Raw genomic sequence first — 19,614 nt, 5'->3', positions numbered from 1 at the left:
AACATGTGCCATGACTACTTTAGAGTCATGTTTTATGTGTAGCATTAGCAGTTAAGATTTAGCTTAGCGTTTAGCATAGTTCATGTGTTAGTGTGCTTCGTCCTTTGTAACCCTGTCTTGTCTATTGTTATTATAAATATATGTTTTGTAACATATCTGCATATTTGTCCGCCCTCATCTGTCTTAAGCCCTTTGATATACATACAGTGGGGTCAAAAAGTATTTAGTCAGCCACTGATTGTGCAAGTTCTCCTACTTAGAAAGATGAGAGAGGTCTGTAATTTTCATCATAGGTACACTTCAACTATGAGAGACAAAATGAGAAAAAAAAATCCAGGAAATCACATTGTAGGATTTTTAAAGAATTTATTTGTAAATTATGGTGGAAAATAATTATTTGGTCACCCACAAACAAGCAAGATTTCTGGCTCTCACAGACTTGTAACTTCTTCTTTAAGAAGCTCTTCTGTCCTCCACTCGTTACCTGTATTAATGGCACCTGTTTGACCTCGTTATCTGTATAAAAGACACCTGTCCACAGCCTCAAACAGTCAGACTCCAAACTCAACCATGGCCAAGACCAAAGAGCTGTCAAAGGACACCAGGAAGAAAATTGTAGACCTGCACCAGGCTGGGAAGAGTGAATCTACAATAGGCAAGCAGGTTGGTGTGAATAAATCAACTGTGGGAGCAATTGTAAGAAAATGGAAGACATACAAGACCATTGATAATCTCCCTCGATCTGGGGCCCCACACAAGATCTAATCCCGTGGGGTCAAAATGATCATGAGAACGGTGAGCAAAAATCCCAGAACTACACGGAGGGACCTGATGAATGACCTGCAGAGAGCTGGGACCAAAGTAACAAAGGCTACCATCAGTAACACACTACGCCGAGAGGGACTCAAATCCTGCAGTGCCAGGCATGTCCCCCTGCTTAAGCCAGTACATGTCCAGGCCCATCTGAAGTTTGCCAGAGAGCATATGGATGATCCAGAAGAGGATTGGGAGAATATCATGTGGTCAGATGAAACCAAAATGGAACTTTTTGGTAAAAACTCAACTCGTCGTGTTTGGAGGAAGAAGAAAAACCCAAGAACACCATACCTACTGTGAAGCATGGGGGTGGAAACATCATGCTTTGGGGCTGTTTTTCTGCAAAGGGGACAGGATGACTGATCCGTGTTAAGGGAGAAATGAACGGGGCCATGTATTGTGAGATTTTAAGCCAAAACCTCCTTCCATCAGTGAGAGCATTGAAGATGGAACGTGGCTGGGTCTACCAGCATGACAATGATCCCAAACACACCGCTCGGGCAACGAAGGAGTGGCTCCGTAAAAAGCATTTCAAGGTCCTGGAGTGGCCTAGCCAGTCTCCAGACCTCAACCCCATAGAAAATTTGTGGAGTCCGTGTTGCCCAGCGACAGCCCCAAAACATCACTGCTCTAGAGGAGATCTGCATGGAGGAATGGGCCAAAATACCAGCTACAGTGTGTGCAAACCTGGTGAAGACTTACAGGAAACGTTTGACCTCTGTCATTGCCAACAAAGGTTATGTTACAAAGTATTGAGTTGAACTTTTGTTATTGACCAAATACTTATTTTCCACCATAATTTACAAATAAATTCTTTAAAAATCCTACAATGTGATTTCCTGGATTTTTTTTTCTCATTTTGTCTCTCATAGTTGAAGTGTACCTATGATGAAAATTACAGACCTCTCTCATCTTTCTAAGTAGGAGAACCTGCACAATCAGTGGCTGACTAAATACTTTTTGACCCCACTGTATTAGATTTTATATGACTGATTTAATAGGTAAATGCTGGATGTAGGTTAAACACCTGAACTCAGTAATTAAGAGAGGAGTCTGCATACTTTTGGCTATATAAAGTCTTGGCTGTCATTAAACAATATGTAAATGTACCTGTGAGAATGAGGCTAGTCTCTCAGACCCTGGAGGAGTAACAGGTTGGCTGAGTCTCTCTCCAGAACATGGACTTGGGCTAAGATACAGTGACGCTTGGGGTGGTGAGGAAACTGTACTGTAAGCTGGCGGCACCAGCGTCATCTGTCTTTGGAGCAACTGCATTATCGCACTGATGTCTGTGGACATTCGGGTTTCCAGCCTTTAAACATATACACCCACGAACACGCACACGCACACACACACACACACAGACACACAGACACACACAGCCATGATTAGTTTGACATCAAAAAATGAATATTTGAGTAGTGTGTGAGCGTGTGTGTCTTGTCTCAGACCTGTTGAGTTGTTTCTGCAGCATGTCCAGTCTGTTCTCTAGCTGGCTATGCTGCTGTCTTGAGATGCTGTGTAAAGGGGTGTTGTGCTGTGATGGCGAGGATGGGAGGTTACAGCGGGGCAGCTCCTGGTACTGCCGTCCCCGACTCTCACCCCAGAAACTAAAGATGTTGGACACACCTGAGAAAGCACCTGTAAAACATACAAATAAAGAAGCAAGGGCATTAATCTAAGGTCAGGTCCCAGAATCAATGGGTGCAATGACACACCCTATACAGGACGGCAACACATTGCAGGACACCCCATTCAGCAAGACACTACACAGCAAATGATGTCTGTATGTAGATGTCTGACCTCAGCCCCCTGGTCTTATCTTACCTGATAGAGCATTACAGGTGTTGCCTGTTTTAGGATCTCCCTCTCCCTCAGGGTTGTCATTAAAGCTCCCAGAAGTGCCTTGAGCTTGAGAGAGTTCCAGCAGTGCTGTTGGAGGAGTGGGGCATATATGAACAAGCTCTCCCCCCTCATCATCACTGGATGGTGAGGAGATGGAACTCTGAGGCCCCTCCCAGTCTGGCTTCAGTCCTTCATTCTGGTTACTCCTAGCCTGCTTCCTGTTCCGCCGTGTACACTTTTGATTCTTCTTGATCTCTCCTGCATCTGCATCATCTAATAAAGGATACAAAAACGTTTAATCAAAGTTAATGTTTTGGCGAGACAGTAACTTTAGTTCTAACATGTGAACCTCACCTGTACTGAGTATGGGCTCAAGCTGAAATCAAGCAGGGTTACATAATCATAATACAGATCAGATAATTGTGTATAAAAAAGTCTGGGCTCTTATAAATAAAATATGGTCAAGTTATATGTTTGTCTTGGATTTGTGCATATTACATTTAATAAGAAATTGATGTGTGTTTTAGTAAAAAGATTACAGCATTTGGTAGACAATTTCATCTAAACTGACTTACTTTTAATGACAGGAAAATTCAAGCAACATAAGGTTATGGATCTTTCCTAAGGGCACCAAAGTGTATGAGCTTAAACCACTAAACCTTTCTGATCACTAGTCCTGTACCTTAACCACTGAGCCACCACTGCCTGTTTTTACTAGAGAATCATGTTAAAAAGATGTTGGCTGCAAGACTAAAGTCTCCTCACTACCTGGTTGAGCTTCTACAACAATACTTTCCATCTCGTACCCTAAGATTACAAACCTTAGGCATTCTTAATGTTTGATAAATGGGTGGTTGATCGTTTAGTGTGGTAGCTCCCAAATTGTGGAATACTCTTCCCAAACCTATCCGTGATGTCTCCTTTATTCCTTCATTTGAATTTTTTATTTGTTTTCACTGCGTTTTATTGTTCCTTCTACAATTGAATGTGCATGTATTGTATTTTTGTTGTGGGCTTCTGTTCAGTGTGTTCATATTCTTTGGTTGTAAAGCGTATATAAAGTAAAGGTGCTATATGAATGAAAGTAATGATGATTATGATGACGCTTTCCAAACAACATTGCTGCACTACATAATGTGGAAATTTAATGCACTCCTAATGATGCTGTTTTGGGCACAGGACATTGTGTGCAAGACTGATTGTTTGCAAGACTGAACTTTTGTTCATTAAAACTAGAGCTGTGTTTGCCTGGTTAAGTTAAAAAGTGCATATTTAGGAAGCCTGCGTGGATTGTGCTCAAGTCTTTTCCAGGCGTGTTGCTCTTGTGATGATCCCGTGCTGTCACAACTGAACAACTGCTCACAATCAATGATCTAACAACACTTTAAAAGCCTGTTCTTCATGTACTGTGCTTCTAGTTAACCAGCAACTTTCCCCTCTGCAGCACTTGTAACACTGTAATATTCACCTGACAAAAAGTACATTTTCAACTTTTACACACTGTGCCTGCAATTACTAACGATATGTATGTGTTCAACTCATAATCCCCAGCATGCTATTAAAATGGGAAGCATTATACCTTTCAAAGAAAATTCCATGTAACAAGCACATGAAAAATACATCACAGAAAAATAAATAGTACCTTTTTCTGTTCGCCGCCTGAAGGAAAGCTTTCTTTTGCGGAGTCTGTTGAAACTGGTACAGTCAGACTCGTCGCTGCTTGGTGACCCAGGAATCATGTTGGTCTGCAGTCATAAGGTGATTCATGTTACAGTTACATTTTAGTCATCAATTTCCTGGCAACATGTTCTGGATAAAATTACATCACATGGCATTTACATTTTGTCATATACTTTCAATTTTAGATTCCTACATTCATGTATCCAGTGGATTCAGAAAGTATTCAGACCCCTCGACATTGCATTGTGTTGTGGATTTGATGTATTAATTTGAAAGGATGTATTAATTATAAATTATTTAAACAGTGTAGCATTATTTTGCTAACTCAAGACATATTTTATACAGCATGTTATGCACTTCTAGACAGAGACATTTTAGTAATAAAGGTGAAAGGTGCTTTTTCTTTTGGCATAATTTTTTTGAAATAAAAAATGAGCATGTTTAAACTGCTGTGAAATGTAAAATGCTGTGATACTAGTATAGGTTTAACTGTGAGTGTGAATGAGTAAACTTGTGATGTTTTTTTCCAGCACCCAGTGTTTCTGAGGCTCTGCATTCACCATGATCCTGACCAGGATAAAGTGTTTACTAAAGATAAATGAAGACAAAATACAGTCACTTTTCTACTTCTGCCTGTTTACTATCTTGTCTTATTTATGATGTATGGCTACTATAAATCAGACATCTGACAGCCTTAAATGATCCAGGCTTTTAGAATTAATTACAGGCAACTTTGATTTACTTAAATTTCATCAACCTATTTATCCTGTTAGTGAGTCTGGTTTCCCAGGAATACACTAGGTGCAAGGCGGGAATATTCCGGTGAGGGCGCAAATCCACCCCACACACACAAAACCCACCTCCCACATCCCAAAACATAACCAATAATGTCTGTGTAGATGCCTGGCTGGCCGACAGAACTGCTATCAGACCTCAGCTGTGGTGTGCTAGTGTAATAGACAGCTGCGCCACCCAAACGCTATTTACTTAAATAGAAGAAAATTTGGGACTGTAACTATGTGGCTGTAACTCACATCTCTCAGGTTAAAGGTTATTTCTAGATTGCTCCAGAAGTGATCCGAGAACTCAGGGTACATGTCCAGCACCTCCAGCACATCCTCTCTGTGGATCTTGTGTAGATCACAGTAGGTCAGAGCCCGGACATCAGCATTGGACTTGCCTGGTCGAGCATAGAGGTTTATAGGCTCTCCAAATATATCATTTTTACCTGAAGAAAAAAAACAACAGGATATCTAGAGATAAATCATTTGACTAGTACATTTAGTGTATTATTTTATTCTTGATAAACAAATAAATAAATAATATTGATATATGGATATGAGGAGACTAAATATGTGCATATGGCATCATGAAAAGCTAGTGAAGTTTCTCCAAAGTGGTTGACTGTGATAATGAATGTGACACGGCAACCATGACTGAAAAATGAAATCGGTATTATAGCCAGTAGATGGCAGTAGAAGATGGCAGTAGAATATTTATCATTATACAGTATATAAACGTAACTGTATAAGTACGCATGCCCAAACATGCAAACACAGAAATCAATTACTGATATGCCATTGTAGATTGGTTTATGAATGGTAATTCGTTTCCACAAATCAACATACTACAATTTTCCACATATCTTCACTATTTAAACCCACACTTTCCAAAAACTTTAAGTAATACAAATTAAGCAACATTTGAATTCCCTTTCTTTATTTCCCTAACATCATAAAAGAATAAAAAAAACAATACAAACAGAAATTACCCAAGATGGCTACAACAACGTCCCCACGTAGTATCTCGATAGATCCACGGGAAATAAAGTAGAGGGCTGTGAGCACATCACCAGCATGGACCAGCGTGTCACCTGGAGGAGCATGGGTGGTTTTAAATTTCATGGCCAGAGCTCGCAGGCAACCTTTAGTAGAGCCCTTAAAAGCTTTACAGTTCTGAAGGAGTGTGCGGTTTAGGTGCAGACATATGTCAGCTTGTAGACACTCAGGAAAGCCTTTCAGCACCTGCAGAGATGAAAGACAGAAGAGAATGAGAAAGTGAGAGACCAAATATATTGAGAGACCAGAATAGTTAACAAATAAAAATCTGCTGAGAGAAACTATAAAAAAACCAGCAACAAAATCGGAAGCTGGTGAAGAAAACATGGAGAAGACTCAGTACACATCAGGGCGGCATAATTTATCATCTGTTAATTGTGTTACGCACTGGCTCCCAACCTGCTAATTAGTCTTTGTCTGGGGATATTAGAACTGCTAACACTAGGAGATCAAAATCTAGTCCAGCTGGTGCTGGTGGATGTTTTTTCCCCAAAAATGTTACACTGGAATATAAGTTTCATTAAAATACAGTTAGCATTTTTTAATAATGGCATTTTTCTAACCAATATTTTGTTGGATTCAAGTACTATTTAATATACTGTTGTTTGGTGAGATGTAAGCATTTCAGTTTTATTGTCATAGCTTTTATGTAGTCACATGACCTTACTGACTCAGGTTACTGGCCTAAATTGTGTTATATAGCAACTATATAAATGCCCAAATCCAGCGTTTCCTGAGGTACAATCAACCAGTAAACAATGCAAATGACAAGCCACAGACTGGTTTTGCCCTGAGTTTAAGTGCTGAGACTCATAATTCAGATGCCTTTTGACTAAGGCTAGATGTCTGAAGGGTATATTATAATGCAGGGTGCTAATTTTGTCCAGCAAGCAGCCTTATCAGAAATAAAACATATTTGAAAATAAAGTTTAGCAACTTTCTAAGCCACCTCTAACTTATTATCATACACTTTATGGCCAAAAGTATGTGAACACCTGACCATGAGCTTAAGGGACATTCCACTCCAATACTTTGCAGCTGTAACGGCCTCCAATTTTCTGAAATTCTTCTTACAACATTTGAGTGTGTCAATTCAAGCAACTAAGCATAAAAAGCCTTGCTTAAGGGCCCTACACTGATAACCTGGCAGCAGTGTAGCTTGAACCAGTAACCTTCCGTCAGTCAAAAGAGCATCTGTGTGATCAGACACATTGGACGATAAGGCGTGGCTTGCCATCAACTTTTGCCATTAAATTAATCCCAAAAGTATTTCATGAAGATAGTCAGGGCTTTGTGCAGGTCACTGGATTTCCTCTACACAAAACACATGACTTCATTGACTGTTAAAACTGTTAGGTACTAAACATTAGAAAGCATATCATTTATTATATTTTGTTGATTGCATAAACCCTTTAGCAGTGGGTGTGGCTGAATCACTTAATTACTTAATAATTAAAAGTGGTGTCCATATACTTTTGGCTATAGAGTGTATAATCAGTTTGGTTGCATCATGCTATTTTCGTTTTATTTTGTCCCACCCCTCTCTTCCTCATTATGAAGTTTCTTTCTCTTTCTGGAAAATGCAATTCCATCTTTTCTCATTATTACTAATGAGACGGGAGAAATGAATGACTACGGTGGGTGGAGGAGAGGACCCAATTTCAGTCAGACCCACTTCACATATCAAAGCACTTTCTTTCTAATACAAAACATGTCATTTGCCCAATCTATCTAATCTATTTTTCAAAAAAATTCCGTCTTATAGCTATAAATTTTTTTTCACAGGGTTCCAGCAGATTCATGTTCAAGACCATTGTTTACTTGTACTAAAAATGACTGAGGAAGCATTTCTTTAAGTTGCTGTGGATAAGAGCATCTGCTAAATGCTGTAAATGTAAATTATATTAGCCCAGGAAAGAGAGGAAACACTGCAACTCTAATCAGAGTTTCTAATTCAAGCTCATTTTTGAAATGTATAGGATGTTGGAAATGAATTGCTGTTGATGTAAGGCAGTTTTCTAGAAGGAAACCTGAAGTACAAGCTGCAGGTGTAGGACATCATTGTGACGTGTGTGTGTGTGTGTGTGTGTGTGCATTTCTTACAGCGTTCATGTCAATGCCGTTGGTGTAGGACCAGGCATGTTGGAAATACTCCTCCAGTCTCTGTCTGAGCGGGTTGGGGATTTGATGGAAGCGAATAAACTCTCGGACCCGGAGCATCTGAGTGTGGTAGCGTGCAGTACCTGAGTAAAGCCTCTGTATGATGGCTGACACGTTCCCAAAAATACTAGCATACATTAGCGCTGAAAAGAGAGACATTTTGAACATTAGTTTTTATTGACGTAATGCATCCTTTAATTAAAAAAAAGATTGACTGTCCCTTCATTTGTACTATTATAAATCAAGAGGTTTAATTGTCACAATAAGGATCTGATTACTAATGATTAACACTTCAGAGATTAATCATGCCCATTGCCCCTGGTTGAAGTGTTTGTGCCAGTTTTAAGTGAAATGAAAAATCTAATGCATTGGAGAATGAGCTGCAATGCAGTGCCACTCCTACACTTTGATGTGCAGTTTTATCTGAAGCCACATACTGCCTATGCAACCTACTTTATAAAAGATCACCAAACAGCACACCGCTATTAATAATGACAGACACAGTCATACATTACCTATACAAAAGACTATGTGATAACCACTGTAACAGGCACACCTGCCTTGGAAATTGGTGGCATGGATTGATTACAGAATCATGCCCTTCTGCCTTGCCAATATCTTTCTCTCAACTGTCGCCTGCACCTAGTTGAGCATTTATTCGCTCCAGATAGTAGTGTTTTTTATTTATTATGGTTTCTTCCTAACAGACTTGCCAGCTCCTTTGTGGGCAACCTGGCTGAGGTTACAGGGCTTTCAGGCCTCAATATGGAACTGCCCCCGAAAGAGTGGCATCCAATTTCCTGAGCGGACCCACCTGTAAGTCCAGGTATCTTGGTAAGGCTGGGGTGCCACTTGTGCATTTCTGTCCCTGGCTTGTTCTGAAGGTTTCATATCTTTACTCTTTTTAGTCACAGGATTGTTCTACCATGGTTAAGAATCCTGCACTTGGGTTCATTTATCAATTCTTGCAAGTGTGAGTCTTCACCTAATACTTCATTAGTGAGGCGCTACCCACTCTGTAACATGTAAAGTTATACAGAAATGGCTCTGAATTCTTCCTCATTGTTGTGCAAATCTAATTAGCAATTACAAGATACATTATTGTTGCCAAAATGGTTTTACCTGTTGATAAATACAACAGTTTACTTACACTTTCTAACTATAATGGACTATTATTATGAGTATTATTATGAACTATTATAAAGAAGATCAGTTATTATTTTTGAGTAGTGAAGCTTCAGATGATAGTATCTTGAATATGTAAGAATTAATCTTATACTTCTCATAATGGGAATTTTCTACAAATAAAAAAATTTGTAAATTGAAGACAACAATAGTATTTGTTTAATTGCACATACAAGTTTGAAAAAAGTACATGACTGCACAAAAAAAAAAAAAAAAAAGATAATACTCACAGCCGATAAGCATGACACAAATGGAGAATATCTTCTCTGAGTTGGTGTTGGGTGAGACATTGCCGAACCCCACACTGGTCAAGCTGCTAAAGGTGAAATAGAGAGCAGTCACATACTTGTCCTTGATTGTGGGGCCTGCCCTGGGATCGGAGTTATTGTAAGGTTTCCCAAGCTGATCTCCCAGCGTGTGGAGCCAGCCAATAGCACCAGTGCGCTCGACACTCCCGATGGCGTACCAGATACAGGCCAACCAATGAGCAATGAGGGCAAAGGTACACATAAGGAGAAACAGCACAGCTGCACCATATTCCGAGTAGCGGTCCAGTTTACGTGCCACTCGGACCAGCCGCAAGAGCCGCGCCGTCTTCAGGAGGCCGATAAGTGTGGTTGTCTTGAAGAAAAAGAAAAAAAAAATTTAAATTGAATATCAATACTTATCTTAGTGTCATGAATTAGAATAGCTCACTGAAAGTGGTTAATTGACAACCTGCTATAAAATGTATGCAACAGGGGTGTGGATGGTAAAAAGGATGCAAATTAATGTTAAATTGGCTTTAAATTTGATTTCATACTGAAATATATACACCTTCAGTACATGTCTGCTATGAAAAACTCTGCTTTAAAACTAAAGCAATTAGACAAAAGGAATTGATGTAACTACATTTTTTTATCATTATTTCCAAATTTAAAGAAATGGTCTTTAAGGTTGACTCTGGCCCACCAAATTTCTAACAGGACCTTCATCTGAGCAGGACTTTAATCTGGTCTGGTTTCTGCATTTCTGTAATTATAGGGGATTTAACCCCATACACAGAAATACCTTTGTGAGACACTATATTCTTAAAAGTTTGTCCTTTATATTCATAGGATCCAGTAAAGCGTGTATGTCCTTTGTTTGTGTCTCACTACCCACAATCAGAATCTCTGTCTTCTCTCTGCTTGACTGCAGGAAATTGCAAGACATCCACATATTGATGCCACTTATGCAATTAATCAGAGAGCTGATAGACTTGTCAGCATTTGGTGCAAGGGAGATATATAGTTTGTATCATCTGTATACAGTGAAAACAAATGTTCTACTTATTAATCACAGCAGAAATTGGAAGCATATGCAGATTGAATAGTAAAGGCCACAGGATTGATCCTTGAGGGACCCCACAGGTAATTACATACCATTTTGAAAGAAAAAACAGTTGGCCAGTGCAACAAAGTAGTCATGATCACTAAAATATAAAAACCATTCTAAGACTTAGCCATCAAAACCCACCCAATTTTGACGCTGATCGAATAGTATTTCATAGTCAGCTGTGTCAAAAGCAGCACTTAAATCTAACAGGACCAAAACAGAGATATGTCTTGTTGAACTGCTGTTTCAATGCTGTGACAAGACCTGAAAACAAACTGAAACTATTCATTAAACTGGTTTGATCTGAAGTCATTTTTTAAACTGGACTGACATTACTTTCAATAATTCCATTTAAAAAAATGAAAGAACAGAGATCGCCCAGTAATTATTAAGCACAGTGGGGTCAAAACTTCTGTTCTTGGCCCTATAACTACTGTCTTAAGGATTTGTGGAGCAAGTCCCTGCAGCAGAGTTCATTCATTCATTGCCTGTTTTACCACTGCTTTATCTTGGTCAGGGTTGTGGTGGATCCAACTCACTGGGCATAAGGCAGGAAGCACCTGAACAGGTTTGCCAGACCTTTACAGGGCACCCTCACACACATATACATTTATGGCAATTTTATTAACTCCAATTAACCTGGCTGCATGTCTTTGGACTTGAAAACCAGAGCACCCAGAGGAAACCCACACAGATACGTGGATAACATGCAAAGTACACAAAGGAAGGTACCTTCTCGCTGTAAGGCAACAGTGCTACCCACCGTGTCACCGTGCTGCCACAGAAGTTTTATAATTTTCAATTAAAATTGCAAAATAAACTTTCCTGGCTGACCTTATCTCAAGGTTAAAGCTTTTAAGCTGTGTTAAGTCAAAGTCAATCGTCAGCTTAGTGTGCTTCTGATTTCTCTCTGCTCTCCTGCAGTCTTGTTTAAGTTTTATGATGGGATTGAGTTCCTCCAGGGGGGTTTCGTCTTACCAGACATAACATTTGTTTTTAGTGGTGTGACATTATCAATGCCTTTGGTTCGCCTGGAGTTAAACATTTCTGCAAGAGCATCAGTTGATAGCAAGGATAAAAGTAGAGTGTGCATTAAATCCACAAATGCTACAGCAGTATCTGCAGTTATCTACCATTTATGGTATTTGAACATGATGCCATGCTTAAAAAAGACACAGAAGTTGTATGACACGGCAGCATTGACAACTGCAGTTTTGTTGAAATATAAGAGATGAGAAATAGTCTAGAGTATGCACATGATGAGTGGGGCCTAATATATGCTGTAAAAGATCAATTAGCAGCCTAATAAACTTGGAAGTGACTGGATCAGTCGCCCTGTCCATGTGAATATTAAAGTCTCTAGTAATTAATGAACTGTCAAAAGCTATGGGCGCCCTAAAAGCATCTCTCCAAACTCATCAAGCAAGTCTAAATTATGCCCAGGAGGATGGTATATGAGAACAGGATGATCACATTTGTTTTAATGTTTTATGAAATTACTGTAATTACTGTAATTAATAGCAGGGTTCAAAAGCAAGTCGGGGAAGGTCAATTACAATAAGGGAAAAAAGCAAAGAGTGGAAGACTGAGATTTATGCCTTTTGAGTCTAAGGCATGTTTGCTGATATATGATACATACGTTATATAGACAAAAATGGAACACTCCTAATTATTGAATTCATGCATTTCAGCCACAGCAATTTCTGACAGGTGTAATAAATCAATCATATAAAGAAAATTATATGCTTCCAACTTTGCTGCAACAGTTTAGGGGAGGTGCTTTCCTGTTCCAGTATGACTGTGCCCCTGTGCGCAAAGCAAGGTCTATAACAATAAAAAAAAGTTTGATTTAAAGGAACTCCAGTGACCTGCACAGAGCTCTGACCTCAGCCTCACTGAACAGCTTTGGAATTAACTGAAACACCAATTGAGGCTTTGACCATAAATGCTCTTTTGAGTGAATGGACACAAATTCCCACAGCCATATTCTTGTGAGAAGCCCTCTCATATGAGAGTTGTTACAGCTGAGATAATAAAGTTTATTATTATAGCTTGTTGTTATAGCTGAAAAAGATCACATATATGTATCTCTATTTTAATACCATTTGCTTTTTATATTGGATTTCTAGCAAGCTCATGGTCAGGAGTCAGTTACCTGCCTGAGGTAAACAAGAGCAATGTTTGATCTAGGCGCTTACATTAATATTACAAAGATCATTACATCAATAAAACAAATTAATCTCAAAACAATTACATTTCTGGCACATAGGCAAGATTTCCTCCTCCCCTCAAAACTTTCTCTCTTAGAGCTGCTTTGTAATTTAACTACAAAGAACACAAAAACTTATTCTGCTCTTTTATATTAAATGTTTCTAAGATTGTGCCTATTCAATCTTCAATCACTTAACGTGACCTTTGTGGTTGCAGATCATGCATTTCACAGTAACAATATAGGAAGTGCTTGTTAAGCTATAATAGGGGTGAAGTTAAGGGACTTGGTCAGGATATCAGCTGGGTGGCTTCAGCTTTATAATAAGACACTCAGACTTCCTCTAAGCAGCTAAAACATGTTACATATCATGGGGGGGCTGCCCAACCAGTCAGTAGTACCACTGGGGATTCTAACCCTGAATCCCAGCAGTAGTGGGCTAGCATTATTTTCATGCTGTGCCATCTGAGTGCCCTCAGTACTTTACCATAGTTTAAAAAAGTACTTTACCATAGTTACATCTGACATTGGTACTTCTGTTGTATTTTCTCTATGGCTGGACAACTTTCAAGGTCCTACACAGGCTTTGTGTTATCCTTTGTAGTGAATAGAAAGTCATTTGGAATTCAAAGTACATGAAAACAATTTTTACAGCATGTGGCCATACGTGAGTGAGGAACAGTTTTCAGAGTCCTGAAGAGCTGGGTTCATACCTTGCCTCCGGTCAGTGTTGACAATTTGACTTGTTGTTTGTATGGGTAGCTTTCAGAGTGCTGTGGTTTTAGCTTTTAAAAACATGACAGAAGTGGACTTGCTAGTCTATTTGCCTCTAGGTGTGAATAAATGAATGTGTGAGTGTGTGATACTCAGTGCTAGACTGACACCTTGTCAAAGATGTACTTCCTGTAGTCTTATTGTGGCCAGTGTTGATCCAGAGGAAGAAATTATTCCAACAAATGAATAAAAACAAGCTATGGGTGTAAATCTTATCTTGTTAAAATTAGTTTTTTTCTAGATAAACTATAAAGACAAAAGTATTTTCATCAAAGTTTTTAATTTTAATCTTTTAATTTTTAAAGTTTAGGCAGGTTAGCCACACCCATTGGAAATAGTCAGTTGGAAATAGTCTTTTTTTACTTTACACCCCCCCTCAATTTAGGATTTTATAATTCTCGATTTTGAACCTGCTGCCACTTGCAAACCCCAGAAATGATCATGGAGAGTCAGATCACCACACGCACTCTCCGACATTTGTCCAACCGGCTGCTTCTTATTACCTGCCAGTGTTGGGTTCCCACACAGAGCCATATTGCCTACAGAGAGTGTGACCCTCCCCCACTTGCACAGGTGCATCGATAAGTCCCAGAGATTGCATTTTCCAGCGGCAGCTGGAAGAGACCCCTTCCAACCTTCCCTCCCTCCTTCAAACGCAGTCAACTGTGTTCGTGTGGATGCCCAGCCAGGTTAGTGGCTATGCTCCGTAGTGGTGTTCATTTACAAGGGCTTTTTGCTGTTTCAACATGACCATGTCCCTGCGCGAGTGAGAACCCAAAAGACACAGTTTGAAGATTTGGTGGGGAGAAACTCCAGTGGCCTGCACAGAGCTTGGAACATTGTGAGCCATACTGTCTCACCTAACATCATTGCATAAGCTAACAAAATGATTTAGACTAAATAAGCACACATTTCCACTCTCCAGAACCTTTAGCTCTTTCTCCTGAATTTTCATACTTTATCAGTGTTGATAGTTTTGAAATAGGATGTCCAACAAACTCATGGTCATGTGTCCACATTCTTTTGGCTCTGGTGTACTTTATAACTCTTACTAAGATATTTATTAATTTTACACAGCAATAACGTTACTCAAGTACGGTTTGTAGCTACTTTACCCACCTCTGCCTCTTCCCCAGCTCGGTAGATGAGCAAGTCGAAAGGAATGGCAGCCACCATGTCAATAAGGAACCAGCCTTTGAAGTAATGCACAGCAATGCGCAGAGGATGGCTCACTACCTCGTCGTTGGCATTAACGTAGGTGGTGCGAAAGTTGATAAGGATATCGATGATGAACATGATGTCAACAATGAGGTCCACTATACCGAGCGGGCTGCAGTAATTACAGACCGACTGGCTCCCATCCGCATCACTCAGCATGAAGGCGGCGCTGTATGGTGTCGCAATGGCCGTGTAGATCACCAGCAGCAGAATGAGCCAGTCCCAAACAGCCTTAAAGGGGCTGTAGTGCAGCACAGTCCACTTGTGGATACGCGGCGCCTGCAGCTTGTACTCAGGGAGGACATCTGCACCTAACGACAGGACCTAAGGAGACAGGCAGACACAAAAATCCAGAATTTTTTTGTACAATTTTTAAAAAAAAGACAGCCGAGACAGAGTCAGGGTTGCCTAATACAGATCCAAATTTGTTGATCACACATTTTTTTTTACATATTTAATAAAATGTCGCTGCTTAATTCTGATATTGATTCACCACAATCCCAAACGAATTCATCCTTAGTAACTACTTTGGTCAGTGTGGAGAATTTGACTTGTTGTCTGTGTGGGTAGAGTGGTGTGGTTTTAGCTAACCTTTCAAAAACATGACAGCAGTGGACTCTATTTGTCTCTAGGTGTGAACAAATGAATGTGTGAGTGTGTGATGCTCTGTGCTAGACTGGCACCCTGTCAAATCTGTCCCTCCTGTACTCTTATTGTGACCAGTGTTAATCCAGAGGAAGAAATTATTAAAGACAAATGAATAAAAACAAGCTATGGGTTAATCTACTTCATCTTGATCAGAGTCACACTGGCTCTAGGGTCTAACCTGGGACAACACTGGGTACTCAATGGGTTTACAACCTAGTTACAACTTACTGACTTATTTATACCTCGAGTCAATTTAAAGTAGCCAGTCTAGGAGCCAAAACTGATGGACTAAACAGGTTCTTTTGCTAACAGATCACATGCAACTCCTTATTGAACCTGTCAGTAAATCAGTTTAAATTAGACTCAAGGCAAGAATACCATGGACAGAGTTCTAATCCATGGCAGGGCTTTGAACACCCCCCAGACATAGCCAACAATGTATGACTAGATTCAAACCTTGATCTCAGCGGTGGTGCCCATTCATATATTTTATTGATGCATTAGTGTTTTATTCTGAAGAATGTTTAATGCTTAACAGTCAAATAACAATTAGTAGGCAGTATCAGACTCAGTACGTGATACCAAACAGTTTCTTAGTCAACCTACGAGATCAGCAGTTTTGACAACTGCAAAGTCACTCAAATCACATTTTTCCATTCCGATGTTTGATGTAAACATAAACTGAAGTGCTTTATGTGTATCTGTATGGTTTAATACTTCCTGCTGTTTCAGCATGACAAGCTGAAGAATTACTTGAAAAAAAAGAACAGGTGTACAGGTGCCTGATAAAGTGGCCAGTAAGAGTATATGTATAATATGGGACAATGTCTCCAAAAACACAAACAACCATTAACTACAAAACAAACAAAAAGCCACAGTCTTTATTTTTTAAGTTTTTATGACATGGTTGACTCTGTTTTCGTCATGTTTCTCTAATTAGCTTTACTTGTTCTAACACCAGTGTCTTCATTTAAAATAAATGTATTCATATATTTAATTTTTATCATCCTCTTTATTCTAGTCAAGTGGGTGGTGGGTCCAGTTACACTAGGATACACTGGACGCAAGGCAGGAATACCCTTGAAAGGGTACTAAGAGAACCCCCCAGACAAAGCCAAAAATGTATGTCTAGATTTGATCCTGGACCTCAGCGGTGATGGGATCATGTAGACCTCTGTGCCACCCAAGTGCCCATTCATATATTTTATTAATGTATTAGTTTTTGATGCTTAACTCAGGCAAGGGAAAATTACTAGGTGAGACCAGACTCAATATGTGTATTAAGTTACATCTGTAGTAAGTTTATCCTTAATGAAAGTAGGTGCAGATTGCAGAGAGATTTACTATGACTTGTCATTTTCTATTCCTGAAATTCTGGTCTTAAAATAAAATGTAAAAAAATATATATTATAAATCCACAGAACCCTAAAGCCAAATATACTGTACATATTTATCACTGCATTTTATTTGACCCCAATGTCTAAATGAAAGTCTATATTATGGCTTAGTTAACCTTAATCTTCACTCAAATTAAACATGAATTCTGTTCATGATTGAAATTATTGTATGATTTGCTATTACTCCTCATTAAGCAGATCGTGGCATCCCTCTGGCTGTTTTTAAGACGTCTATGCAAAATGCCACCCTCAACATATTTCCAGTATATAAACTAAACTACAGATTTTGTTGTCTGTGGCATCTTCAGTTAAATCAGCTTTATCCACTCTTCTAACCTGGATATTCCTTAAAAGTTCTTTATAGCCAAAACCACCTAAATATTAATTCTTGTGGTAAAATAGTCTCATTTCACAGACAGACTGCAGAAGGCTGGATGAAACCATGCCAGTTTTAGTCATGTGTTACACAGTCTTATTTTTAACACATTCTAAGCCAGAATATCAAAATGATGTTGATTTTTATAGAAACGTGACTCACGGGGACAGAAAAGCCCAGTAGACAGCGCTTGACTTTTCTGCTCTTTAAAAACCGCAGCTGTGATGACAGGTGCTGAATTACTCACGAAAAGGCCAAACAGGTGCCAGAGGCAATACAAAAACCACAACTTTACTCCAAAAGCTGAATATGGAAAGAAATAAAAGCATGAATGCCCTCTGCAAGTACTGGATCTTGTGTGTATCAGTGCCAGATCTAGCCTGCATAAATAGTGCTACATTGCTACTAGAACATTCATTTATTTATCCATTTTAACTGAATGCTTTATACTAACTATATTGTGGCGATCAGCTGTAATCTGCAAACAGTGGGTGCAAGGCAGGGCCACAACGTGGACAATGCAAACCTATCATTCCCACGATACTTGGTAAAATCACTTTCTGCTGGCTGTGCTTGAAAACAACACACAGTACTGAGTGACAGTATTGACCGTGTGCATTTCTTGGCAGTATGCGTCATTCAGAGACTTGCAGATAAAATGAGGGGAAATTGGTTAATGAAACTTCAGTGCTTTAATTATAAGGTGTATTAATTCATATTTCTTCTTATTAAGAGCTAAGAGGTTTGCTATCTAAAATGCAAACCAGGTCTCCTTATTTCTCAGCTCACTAGTCGCCACGGCGTGGTTTTAATTTAAAGTAGAAACAGCTCAGGGTTTTGTGAAACATTGAGAATCAATCTTCCTGCCATATCTGTTTTTCACTTTTGACTACGTCATCTAAACAATTTGACTCACTGGCAGCACTTTGAAAAGGTCAGCGGCTGAAAGTTCAATTAAGCAATAAAACCGACCATCAAAGAAGTAAATTTACACACTGTGATGCATTGTGACATACTGTATTATCATATTTTATGTAATATTACTTTTGGTAATGCACACTAATATTTCCAAAGGTACAACCATTTAGATACAATTGTATATACAACAGTGATTTTAAAGACTGTGGGTACTTTAAAGATCATAAACATTCAAATAAGTACCCAAAATGTGATTATGTGCCTTAAATAACTACAAAAGGAGCACTACTTTTATACTGTACTGTATTAGTTATTCAGGGTAAATAAGATGTAATAAAATCTTTATTCTTTGTAGTCTGTATCACAATGTTAAAAAAAAATCCAAAAACTTTCCATGATTTTTCATAGAAAACAAATAAAAAGAAGTTCAAATGATCTGAACACAACGGTTTTTATAGAGCTCAGTCTATTATATAATCTTCAAAAAGAACATTCCCCAGCTCTGACATAGGAGAAGTGACCTGATATGTCCCCTATCTTCATAATCCACACCCAGCACACTTCTCTCTCACTATTTATTACATGTCACTTCCCATGAACACAGGCTGGCAGGATCTGAGGTAAGACCCTACTGATTTGGGCTTCTTTAGGGACACTGCAGACTTATTTTAGTTCTTCATGTACATTATATAAAATACATTTAAAAAACTATTAAAGGAATATGAAATGCATTAGCTTAGCTTCTCTTAGCTTCTAATGTCGATTGCATACAACATCCACTACATTGCCTGAGACTCATATTCTTATTTTAATTTCAAATGAACAGCAGCTTGATCTGTTGCCATTATTTTGCCTTCTGGCTTTGGGAGAAAAAAGTCTGAATGTTTGGAGAAGTCAGTTATCCTGAGGCCTTTGCTATCGAAAATCCATGTTAGATCTAATCTGTGGTGTCTGTTTCAAATAGCCTATCCTATTACAGACTGGATAACAAAATAAGGTTTGATGTTTTAAAACTTTTTTAGTACTTAGTATAAATTTCATCCTCCATAAAGATTTGCGTTCTGTCCAGGAAAGTATGCTGTTACAACAATCTCATTTCTTGTGCTTAATAAAGGCATTCTTGGAAGTATTACACTGCATATATGAAATATATACACTGTATGGACAAAAGTATTGTGACACACCTCTTAGTCA

At 38.9% G+C, this 19,614-nt stretch overlaps 1 protein-coding gene across 1 annotated transcript in view; it reads right to left on the bottom strand.

Moving 5' to 3' along the window:
- kcnh2b (potassium voltage-gated channel, subfamily H (eag-related), member 2b) overlaps nucleotides 1-19,614 on the bottom strand; it is a 295,739-nt gene that overhangs the window by 1,219 nt on the left and 274,906 nt on the right. Inside the window, exons 7-15 of the mRNA XM_062991214.1 lie at nucleotides 14,989-15,405; nucleotides 9,755-10,145; nucleotides 8,283-8,482; nucleotides 6,113-6,365; nucleotides 5,376-5,569; nucleotides 4,304-4,406; nucleotides 2,644-2,934; nucleotides 2,268-2,457; nucleotides 1,927-2,128 (exon numbers count right to left, since the gene is read on the bottom strand). Coding sequence (XP_062847284.1) covers nucleotides 1,927-2,128; nucleotides 2,268-2,457; nucleotides 2,644-2,934; nucleotides 4,304-4,406; nucleotides 5,376-5,569; nucleotides 6,113-6,365; nucleotides 8,283-8,482; nucleotides 9,755-10,145; nucleotides 14,989-15,405 — 2,241 coding nt within the window. The remainder of the gene's footprint in view (nucleotides 1-1,926; nucleotides 2,129-2,267; nucleotides 2,458-2,643; nucleotides 2,935-4,303; nucleotides 4,407-5,375; nucleotides 5,570-6,112; nucleotides 6,366-8,282; nucleotides 8,483-9,754; nucleotides 10,146-14,988; nucleotides 15,406-19,614) is intronic.

This window comes from Trichomycterus rosablanca, chromosome 3, assembly GCF_030014385.1.
Source record: "Trichomycterus rosablanca isolate fTriRos1 chromosome 3, fTriRos1.hap1, whole genome shotgun sequence".
NCBI classification, from domain to species: domain Eukaryota; kingdom Metazoa; phylum Chordata; class Actinopteri; order Siluriformes; family Trichomycteridae; genus Trichomycterus; species Trichomycterus rosablanca.
This window is presented reverse-complemented; position numbering and strand designations above follow the sequence as displayed.